At 29.2% G+C, this 12,187-nt stretch overlaps 1 protein-coding gene across 15 annotated transcripts in view; it reads left to right on the top strand.

Annotated features, from left to right (window-relative positions):
• LOC122502295 (titin) overlaps positions 1-12,187 on the top strand; it is a 165,925-nt gene that overhangs the window by 20,450 nt on the left and 133,288 nt on the right. For 13 of the 15 annotated variants that reach the window (XM_043612258.1, XM_043612262.1, XM_043612259.1 and 10 more), the window contains 6 exons: positions 4,202-4,524; positions 4,690-4,900; positions 7,320-7,517; positions 7,631-7,834; positions 7,915-8,078; positions 8,350-11,106. In XM_043612258.1, the coding sequence (XP_043468193.1) occupies positions 4,202-4,524; positions 4,690-4,900; positions 7,320-7,517; positions 7,631-7,834; positions 7,915-8,078; positions 8,350-11,106 (3,857 nt within the window). Of the gene's footprint in view, positions 1-815; positions 903-4,201; positions 4,525-4,689; positions 4,901-7,319; positions 7,518-7,630; positions 7,835-7,914; positions 8,079-8,349; positions 11,107-12,187 lie in introns of those variants that run through there. The other 2 variants (XM_043612267.1, XM_043612264.1) reach the window with 2 other exon arrangements.

Raw genomic sequence — 12,187 nt, 5'->3', positions numbered from 1 at the left:
TAACAGTCGCTAAATAATTAAAAACTACTAATTGATTAAAATTTCTCCATTTATTAGTTAATTATTCAGACTATTTTAACTATTTAAGATCAGCTATCGCGAATAAAGTTTTTTTTATCCTCTACAAGAACTCAATTGATTAGGAGTGATCGATTTAAACCAACATAAAATTGGTTCTCTACATGGATTTATAACTATTTATAGAATTAAATCTGTATAAAGAATCATATCTAAATATAGAAATATATCTAAAAAGTAAAACTGTATTTGTCTATTATTGTACAAGTTGTCTCTCAGACTCTCAGTCAGTGAAAAGTGATTTCAAAGAATTACTTAATTTTGAACATGACTTTAAATTAAATATAATTGTTTTTTACTTTTTGTTTATTATTTGTTTATTATTTGTTTCTATTTTTTAACTTTGTGCTTACTTTATGATTCTTTAATTTATTTTATTAGTCTCTTTTACTCATTTTTATTATCAAAGTTAGCAATTTGAGAAATAGAAATTTTAATATACAAAACTTAAATCTGAAATTTGGGTCAATTGAGATGATTCTTGTATTGTGAACTTTCTCCAAATTGTCATTGAACTTTGTTCGTGGCTGCTGCGTCAGTTTTGGATTTAATTAGAAAAAAAAGATCAAGTTCGATATTTTGAAATCGATTAGAAAAAATTTATACAACACTAAAAAGATGGATTCAGGACACACGAATTAAATTTCTCGGTCCAGATCCACTTGAATTCCGAATCTCAATTTATCTGGATTTATTTGCAAGATATTTTGGATAAAAGCCAAAGTACGTGGTGTATTTTGAAGAAAGTGTATATGTTTGCTCTGAACATTCATCAGATGAACAAATTTGCATCTATGTTCCGTTTAGTTGTACACTATTAGCAGGTAAAATTTTTATCGCAAAATCATTGTTTTTTTTCTCTTCTCTTCGTTAAATAATAATTATTGAATTATTTTATCCATTATAAATTACTGATGTAATTTATAAATTAAATTAAAAATTAATTTTTAAATCGTCAAATTAAAGATAAAAAAATTTTGAATTATAATGATAAAAATACTAATTACTAACTATCAAACTATAAAATAGTAAATGTCAAACTTTAAATTACTAATTGTCAAATTTTTAATTGATAATTATCAAAAACAAAATGTAAATTAGCAATTATCAAACTTTGAATTAATTAATTAGCAAAATGTGCATTACTAGATACCTAACTTTGACTTTTATCAACAGTTAAATTACTAATTATCAAACATTGAATTATTAATTATCAAACTTTAAATTACTGATTATAAAAATGTGAATTAATATTATTCAAACTTTGAAATTAATCAACTTTAAAAATATTGTTATCAAACATAAAGAAAACGATTACTCCAAGTCTTCGACTCTTCATGTTTTATAAATAATTAAAAAGGATCGAGTGTTAAAATCATTATTTTATATTATAAGAATATTGTTACTGTAACTTCTACAAAATTATTTTTACATTTTTATGTAAAATTTTAACTGAAATTCATTTTCAAGGCAATTTTTATTAGAAAATTCTACACTCAAAAAAAAAACTAGTAGATTTGACTACTTTTTAACTACCCTGAGTGATTCAATAGGTCCTCAACTGAATTTAAAAATTTATATTTACTACCGAAAGTAGTAAAAAGAACTAAGAATTTAGTTGATGTAATTAGATTTTGTAGTTGTTTTTGCAATTTAACTACTTTTTTTAGTTATATAAACTATTATTCTTCAACTATATTCAAAGTAGTAAAATCAACTACACAAAAATTGTTAGTAAAACTAAAAAAGTAATTAATTTGACAACTTTCAACTCAACTAGGTAATAGTAGTTAAAGATTTCGACCGAATTTTTTTCAGTGTACGAGAATTCAATTATTTAAATACAAAAGTAAATTATTTATTGAATAAGTGAATGATTCTTAAAATTAAATTGTTATAAAGAATTTTATTAACAATTTTTTAAATAATTGAATTCTTTTGACGAATTTTAATAAAAATTTTTAGAATAGTTACATTTTTCAAGAAATTTGATTAAAATTGTATTAAAAAATAATTGAAATTCTACAACGCTCTAATACTTTTAATATTCAATTATTATTAAAAATTTTAAATAAAAATTTATTTTAAAATCAAGTTTTACTAGAAAATTCTATGAGAATTTAATTATTTAAATACAAAAATAAATAATTTATTGAACAATTGAATGTTTCTTAAAATTAAGAATTTTTATTATTTATGAAAATAATTGAATGTTTGCGTACAATTTTATTAAAATTTTTGAAAATAATTGAATTTTGAAGTAGAATATTTTAATTTATAAAGATAATAATTAGTATTTTGTTGAGATACTTTTGTAAATTTTAAAAATAATTGAATTTTGTGATAAGAATTTTATTACTTTTGAAAATAATTGAATTTCTGCAATCATTTGTAACTTCTTCAAAATTCCATTTTTTAAAGTGTTTTTAACTTAAATTCTTCTATAAATTTATTATTTTTAATAATTAATTAAATATGTATTGACAAATTTAACTAATTTTAGAAGATTTCCACTTATTAAATTTTTTCAAAAATCAAAGTTCATTAAAATTAAATTAATTAAATTAATTCATTAATTAAATTCATTAAAAATTGAAATTTTATAAAATCTTTAATTAAAACTGTTTGAAGTTAATTTATTCATGAAAATTGTAAAGGCATCTCTTTTAAAATTGAATTAATTTAGAAATATTTATGTAAAATTATTCATTAAATAATTTATTTATTTTATGATAGTTGTTCAAGATTTAATATTTATAAATTTCAAGATTTATAAAGAAATTTTTGTCAGAAATTGTAAAAAATTAAAGGTTTTGTATTAGAATTCGTGGTAACTTTCTAGTTTATGAGTCAAACAAAAACGACACAATAATTCCGAATTTTCTTTATGAATTCTAAAAATTAAATTTTTTTTTTAGTACTTTTAATACAAATTCTCGACTTTTCCCTGAATTCCCCATGTCAGAATATATGATTATTATAATTATAATAATATTAAAATTATATATTCCAATTCGTATTTTATTTTTATAAAAAAAATTTGAATTGAACAATTTTACGTTCTATTATTTTTAAAATTGTTAATTTTATTTAAAAAAAGTTAGAGAGAAGTCAGTTGCTAGTTATTCTATTATTTATTAATTATTAATTTATTAATTAATAAAAATTAGTTTAATTAAAATATCAACTATTTATTTTAAATTTAAACGATATTTACCTAATAAAATAATTATTTGAAAATAATTCAATAATTATTTATTCGAAATGAAATTGAAACTTAATTGTTTAGAAATTCTTGGAATCGTTACGATTTGTTTTGCATCTTTTCGATCTTTCCTCGTTCTCTGACTGACTGAATGATCATTGATCAGCAGGAAAACACGAATGAAATTCTTATCATGATGTGATGATTTTCTATGATCATCTTCAATTATACAATGAATTAATTCTCTAGAACTTATGTATCGAGTGTGATTGTTAACTATTCATTGAATCAGGCCATCTAATAATACTCCTGTGATTCAAGGGAATTGTCAATGTGTAGATCTTTTTGCACACCGAAGAACTGACGATTGGGTTGTCAGCGAGCCTTGATATAACAGACTAGACAATGTGCAATTTAATTATATCTTTTTAACCTTCGTCAACATGAATACGTACCTTGATAAGCTGTCAAACCTAAAAATTGATTCACCTTTTATTAATAACAAAAAAAGAGAAAAAAAAATATTCTTCAATTTTGATTCGATCAAATCGAAAATTTAGAAAAATTTACTAGCTGGGGAAAAAATTAGCAGACTAATTTTTTGGAGGAAGAGGCTTATGTTCTAGGAAACAAACAGGAATATTTTCTCTAGTTTGAAAACTAGAAAAACTTTTAACTTTGATGAAAAATCTAAATGATTTTTGTATTTTATTTTTGTATTTTATTTTTGAATTTGATGAAAAATGGATTGAGTAATGTTAAATTGAATGTTAGACTAATGATAAATAATGAAATCTAGAAAAGCTTTTTTCTTTTCTTGAAAAAGAAAGATTTAGAGGATCAAGGGCAATGAAACGTTTGCCAAAAGGTTATTGCCAATCTATTGATAAACTAATTAATCATCATCGTGATTGACAGGCGTAGGGGTGAAAGAGGAGGGATTCGAAATTTTCCAAGTGCCTATCAACGAGATGCAGGCCTCAAGCAGTAGCGAGAAGCACTTTACGACAGAGAGAACCTCTGGCGAGGGTGGCTCTGAAAGTCAAACAATGACAAAAATGTCCTCCACCTTCACGGAATCTTCATCGAGTCATAGTTCCTCGAAAAATGAATACATTTCATCAACCTGTTCATCGACATTGGGCTCAACTGGTCATCAACCTTCCAATTATTGTGTAAAACAAACATCACAATGCTCCGAACATTCTTCATCACAAAATGGTGCTCCTCCAGTTGTCCAGGTACAACACCCAACAAATTTTAGTGTTCAAACCATGGAATTATGATAAACCCTCAAAAAAAGGGTTGTTTCAGTGCAGAAATTTCGAAATATAATTTATTTTCCATTTTCAATGTTATAAAAAACGGTTTTTTAGTGCAATAATGAACTTCTTTTGATTTAACAGTGTCACAAGATTCAGGAATATGAGAAGATATTTCAAGACAAACCTGGTGAAGTTAAACAGGACAGGACAGTGATTATCACAGAGGATACGGAAATAACGAAACATGTGTGTAAACCCTGTAGAAAGCAGACGGCACCTCGGTTCGTATCGCCAGTCACGGGAATGATTGTTGATCAAGCTACTGATGTTGTTCTCGAAGGAATTGTGGATGGTAGGATTTTATTTTTAAAGAATTTTTTTTTTGTATTACAGGTTTGCCACAGAAAATTTAATTTTGTTTCCCTGACTTTTCCCTGATTTCCAGACAAAATTTCCCCTTTATCCTGATCCTAAAGAATATTTTGATTCACTCTAAAAATGATGAGCTACTCAAAAAAATTTTCCATTACCTCCACTTACGAATTTCTCTAATTGTAAAATTATTGGAAAACATCAAAAACTTCTTTTTTTAAATAAATATTTAATCACGATTATTTTCTAATAGAAATTAAAATATTCAAAAATTTTAAATTCAAACCTTTTTTAAATTAAACTTATAAAAGTATTGCTATAAAATATGAAAAAATTGATTGCTCCGAGTCAAAGACTCGGAGTGATCGATTTCTTCATATTTTATAATAATTAAAGAGGACCCAGAGATAAAATCATTATTTTATCATTATATTATAAGAATATTGTTACCATAACTTCATTAAAATTATTTTCATCATTTCAATTCAATTATTATTTTCTAGAATTTTTAACTAAAATTCTTCTTTAAATCAAATATTTTTAATAATTTTTGAAAAAGTTCGTTCAGAATTTTCAAATTCATTTTTACGAAATTTATATTATTTGAAAATTCTTCACTTAAATGTATGTTAGCAAATAAAAACTTGAAATAATTTCTAAAAAAAAAATTCATTTAAACTTTTTCAAAAAAATTAATTATACAGAACTGTTAGTTAAATGTATTAAAATTTCAGATTTTTAACGATCTCAATTTGAAACCTTTTCAAAATTCAATTATTTCAAAAAATTCAAGCTATAATGCTTTAAATATTTAAATTATTATTTAAAATTTAAACTGAAATTTATTTTTAAATCAATTTTTATTAGCAAATTCTACGAGAATTCAATTATTTAAATATAAAAATAAATAATTTGATGAACTTTAATATTTATGAAAATAATTGAATTTCTGTAAAAAATTGTATTAGTTATAAAAATCATGGAATTATTGCGAAGAAATTTATAAAAAATTTGTTAATAATTAAATTCCTGTGGAATTTTTATTAATTATGAAAATAATTAAATGTTTACGTAGAATTTTATCAAAAAATTTGTTTAAATAATTGAATTCTATTGGAAAATTTTATTAAAATAGATATTAAAAATCATTGAATTGAGGAAAATTTTTGAAAATAATTGACATTTTGACGAGAATTTTAAAAAAATTTTGCAAGTACATAATTTAATTTTTGCGAAGTATTTATAAAAAAATTTGAAAATAATTGAATTTCTTTGAAGGATTTCATCAAAAGTTTTGAAAATAATGGAATTCTTTCAAGCAATTTTATAAAAAATTGTATTAAAAATTCCTGAATTCTCGCAAAGAATTTCATTAATAATGATAATCATTGAATTCTTCCAAAGAGATATGATTAAAATTTTTTAAAATAATTTAATTCTTAGCAAAAATTTTATTAAAATTTTTTAAAATAATGGAGAATTTTTTTAAAACTTTTATTAAAAATTTTAAAAGTAATTGAATCCTATAAATAATTTTATTTAACTTTTTTAAATAATCTTGTTTATTGATTTATAATTAATATTTTATTTAATAAAATTTTATTTTATTTAATTTATAATTTTATTGTAAAAATTTATTAAAATTATTGATACAAAATTAGATTCTTTTGAACAATTTTACTAGAGTTTTCGTAAATAACCAATTTTTTTTTAATTTCATTAAATTTCTTAAAAATAATGTAGTTTTTTATAATAATTTCATTTCAAAATTTTGAAAATAATTGAAATTTACGAAACATTTTATCAAAATCTTTGAGAATAATTGAATTTTTTATAAATTTTATTACATTTTTTAAAAGTATAATTGAATTCGTTTCAGAAATTTTATTATAATTGTATTGGAAATAATTGAATTCCAGAGAAGAATTTTACAATTTATACAAATAATTGAATTGCTTCGAAGAATTCTATTATTAGTTTAGGAAGTAACTGAATTGTTTCGAAAAATTTTGTTAAAAATTTTGTTAAATAATTGAATCCTTTTGTGAATTTTTATTAAAATTTTCTTGAAATTAATAATGGAATTCCTGAGCAAAAATTTTAATATTTTGAATTATTAGTAAAATTATTTATTAAATAATTTCTATATTAATAATTTTATGATAGTTTTTTTAAGAATTAAGTTATTTAAAAAAAAATTATTGTCAAAAATGGAAAAAATTAAAGGTTTTGTACTAGAAATCGTGGTCATTTCATAGTTTATGAGGCAAACGAAAAAGACCCAAAAATTCATAATTTTCTTATGAATTCTAAAAATTTAATTTTTTCCAGTACTTTTAATAAAAATTCCTGAATTTCCTGACCTGTGACAACCCTGTATTAATTATTTTGTTTAATAGGATTTCCACAACCGACCGTCACTTGGGCGAAGAATAATCAGGAGTTGAGGACCAAGGATGGTGTCAAGATGACCTATCAGCAAAATCACGCTCGACTGGAGTTGAAGAACGTGAACGTTAAAGATGCAGGACGCTATACGTGCACCGCCGTCAATAGTGTGGGAAATGCCAGCAGCACCGCAGATCTAGTCGTTAAAAGTAAGATTCGAATTTTTGTTCAAATTCATCATCCAATTTTTTTATGAACTAATTTCCATCAGTTCATTAAATGATTAAAAAAAATTGATTTTTTATTATTAAACTCTTTTCAGAAACCATCTTTCCACCTGTTTTCGGACGACGTCTTCAGGCGCAGGTAGTGAAACACGGCGATCGAGTGATAATGGAAGTGGAAATTACAGGAACTCCTGAACCAACAGTGAGATGGTACAAAGATGATGTTCCGTTACGTGAAAGACCGCCGGAAATTAGAATGAAAACGCAAGGGAATTGTTATTTGTTACTGATCGATAAAGGTAAATTCCAGTTCCTCAACTTTTTCAAAAATTAAATTTACAATTAGGTAAAACTAGAAAAATAAAATTGATGATTTTAGCGGACAAATCTCATGCTGGAAAGTACATGGTCCACGCAACGAATTGCGGAGGAGAGGCTCAAAGTATCGCCGACTTTGCCGTCTTCGAACCAACACCCGACACAATGGTTGAAGTTCACAAAACTCTCGTCTATGAGAACATGCAGGACAAGGATATTCTCAAGGTAATTCAAAACTCGATATAAAAAAAATTCATTACAAAAATAGAATCAAAAAGATATGATCATTTGGGTCATTTATCATTTCATCATTTATTACTTTTTTATTATTCATCATTTATTATTAGCTCTTGATTCTATTTTTGCTTCTAATGAATTTCTATTTCCACTGGGTAGAAATTGTTTAGAATCTAAACAGAAACGGGAAGTATTGCAAAATTGAATATTGAATGTCGCAATACTGGTAAATTTAGTAACAATTTTAATGATTACATAGCCGGATGAGAAGAAGGCAAAAATACCATCGGGGAATATGACAACTCAGCATATAACAACAACGATGATTCAACCGAGTGCGGCATTGAAGACTCCCATTCCTCCCACTTCATCCTGCTCGTCCATTCGAACGATTCAATCAGAAACTGATACTAAAGCATCACGTTCTGAAACCATATTATCCACAATTGAATCACATCGCAGTGAAACTAAATCTGAACAAAAATTCCACATGAAACTCGAACACAAAGCGGCACCATTGTTTCCAACTGAAACCGGTGATTTGGAATACGCAAAACCGTCCAAAGACAAGAAGACAACGATCGAAACTCAAAGGGAGGAAATGACATCCGATGGGAAAAAAATAGAGAGGGAAGTGAAAACTTATGGTGAGGAGGAGACTTTGAACGAAAATGTTGAAACGTCAACAGTAGCGAAGAAAGATGCTCTCAACTTTTTTGAAGCAATGTCTAAGGGTAGCGACAATATTCCCAAAGGTCCGAAAGATATGATCAAACTGACAGAAACAGAAGTTGGCAAAGGTCCAGGTTCTGACGTTCAAGTTGGAAAGTTGACCAAAAATTACGAGCGCACTACAAAGTTTGAGGAAGCTGTAAAGGAACCACCAAAACCCGATTTCAAACAATCAAAGAAAGCGGTTCAGGATATCTTCTCGAAATTCGAGTCCGGATCCTCTTCCCGCGGTATTGCGAACAATCTGATCGAATTCCCCTACGAAGGTTACAAACTACCACCACTCGAAATCAAGAGAACCATTCTCGAAGACGTCACCGCTTCCGGTTCTCCAATCCACGGCACCCTCACCATCTCCAAACTAGAAGCACAATCCGAAAGTGCCGAAGCTATGCTCAAGGGTTTCAATCTAGTCCCCGAACCTCCACCCGAAATTGGCTACGCACCCGCCGAGGGAGCGAAAAAAAAACTTCCTGACGTCTCCATCAAGGCAAAACAACTCCAAGAGTCATTTGACAAAAGCCTATCTCCAATCGACGCTCCAATTGGTGGCGTAAAAATGTTCCCCTCTTCCAAACCCGAACAGAGGACCTTCACTCGTCCGGCAACGACACCCGAGAAACTGTCAATTCCACCGCCCTTCGATCTGAACAAGAAGGAAGTAATCGAGGAAACTTGCATCAAGAAAGACGTTCATGAGCACAAGACGTCGGGTTCGTCCGAATATTCGTGCTCCATGACTTCCATGCGACGATCAACATCGCCTAGACCCTCAACAGAAGCCATAAAAATGGAAAAATCCTGGGCTCACAAATCTGAAAACCGTCCACCGCCCAGGGAGACAACTCGAACCGTTACCGATCACCAAGAATGGAAAGAACCTGCTGACGATTTCAAACTATCCACCAAGGAAAGCACCAAGGAGGTCGAAGTTACTCCAGCCGGTCGGTGCGCTACCACCAGCATCGAGTCCACAACCTCCCTAGAGAAGCAATCGTGGTCCTCCCAAGAGAACCGCCTCATGGAGAAGAAAATCGAAACCCCAAAACCCGAACCCATCATCTACAAAGCCGAGACAACGAAGGTCGATCACACCATCAGTACCGTTCAAGAAAAATCCGTTATCGAAAAATACTCCTCCGAATGCGACGTCCACAAAACCCACACCACCGAAAAGATCCTAGAGTCCATCGAGCGTTCCACGAAACCCTGTCCCGCCTCCTCAGACCTCAAGGCCCCGTCCCTAGTCAAGAACATCGAATCCAAAAAACCCACCGTACAACTCTACCACCAGGACTCAATTCTAAAACCAGGCCCCCCACCCGAAATTGGCTACATTCCGGGTCCAATGACCCGCGAGAAGAAGATCGAAAAAATCGAAAAGACACTAGAAATGTCCCTCGAGCACCAACCGGCGAAAATCCCCCCCGGAGGCGTTAGAATCACTCCCCCCTTCCGAAAAACTCCACCACCGATACCAAATAAACAACCATCCCCAGCGAAAACTTGCTGCACTCCCACAAAGTTCATCAAAACTTCCTTCTACAGCGAAAGCGAGTACGAATCCGACCTCGACGGTACCCTCCGATCCAAATGGCGACCCTACGAAAGCGACAGTGAAGAACCCCGGTACCGACGAGTCACAGCCCCGATTCCCAAACAACCCCGACCGAAATCAACCGAACCCGAACCGCTACCACCATCACGGTTCGAAATCCCCTCGGCGGACCTGACCTCCCCTTCTAGACCCGCAATCAGTGACTATCAAGAAAAGTCCACCAAGCGAACGATGACCAGACAGGAACGGGACTTCAAACAACAACAGCAGAAATTCGGTCAAACTACAACTCAACCAGCGACTCTACCAAAACCTGGATCACCGCCAATTTATGTTCATCCAACGAGCACTCCTATTCGTTCGGCGATGAAACTGACAAAACCGGAGTCACCAAAGTTCAAAACGAAAATGTTTCAGCAAGAGAGTGGCTACATGGCTGATACGGATGAGCCATTCCAGTATTTGCAGCAGCAGCAAAAAATCACGAGTACTACTGGTCCGGGACTGAAGGGTTTCACGAAACATGAAGAATCGTCGATGACATCTGAATCGCGTTCATGCTTCTCTGAATCGCGTTCGAGTTTCATGGAGAGTAAAAATTATTTGAGTTCACAAAATATGGATTCGACGAAAACTTGTCCTTTCTCACAAAACCTTCCTACAAATCAAGTTCAGCGATCGTCTTATATTGAAAAATCTAGTGCATCGTCCACAATGCCTACAAAGGTTCGAGATAGTAATGAATCATTAGCTTTGAAGTTTTTGTGTTCATTTTTTACAGGAATGATTTTCGTTTTGTGTTCAGATTTTTCTGCATTTACAAAAGAAAGTCAGCATGGTTTTTTTGCAAACTTGTGTTGATCAAGATTTAAACCAATTTCTTTTTCGGCATGATTGTATCAGCTTTACTGAATGCTGATTATTGATCATTGCTACTGATGATTGATTTAATATTACTGATCACTGATTATTGCTACTGATAATTAATTCAGTATCACTGATCACTGTTCATTGCTGCTGATGATTGCTGATATTTAATTTAATTTTACTGATCACTGATGATTGCTACAAATAATTTAGATTTATAAATCGATAACCATTGCTAAAGATAACAATAATTTATTCAATTAATTAATGCTGATCACTCATTTAGCTGTTTCCTACTAAAAATTAATTGCTTGTTCCCAATTATTGAATAAAATCACATTCACTGATTATCAGTTTAATTGATTGTTTATGAGAATAATATAAATAATTGATTGATCAGTGCTACTGATGATTAATTAAATTTCACTAATTATTGATCATTGCTACTTATAGTTACTTAATTTTTTCTGATTATTAGTCATTGCTGCAAATGATTGAATTAGTTTTAGTGATCACTAATCATTGATGCCTGTAATTTATTTAGTTTTATTATTGATTATTGATCATTGCTACTGACAATTGATTTAGTTTTATAGATCATTGATCATTGCTAATGATCAATTAACAATAATTTCTTCAATTAACTGATATTAATCACTGATTCAGCTGATTGCTGCTATTAATTAATTGCTTGTTACAAATTAGTGAAACCCTAGATATTAAATTAATTTGCTAGTGATCAATTAATCAAATGGCAGTTGGTACTTACTGATTAAAATGATGGCTGATGATTACTGATACAAATACTACCATTCAGAGTGTTTTGAAGATTCTTGTTTATTGATTGAAATGATTCTTACCTGAAAACAGATAAAACGTATTTATTAAAAAATTGATTAACCTTTTTAATTATTTTATATAATAATTTTTTAAACAATTT

Source organism: Leptopilina heterotoma, unplaced genomic scaffold, assembly GCF_015476425.1.
Source record: "Leptopilina heterotoma isolate Lh14 unplaced genomic scaffold, ASM1547642v1 Lhet_226, whole genome shotgun sequence".
NCBI lineage: Eukaryota > Metazoa > Arthropoda > Insecta > Hymenoptera > Figitidae > Leptopilina > Leptopilina heterotoma.
Note: the sequence above shows the minus strand (reverse complement) of the source record. Positions and strands in the feature narration are given on the sequence as shown.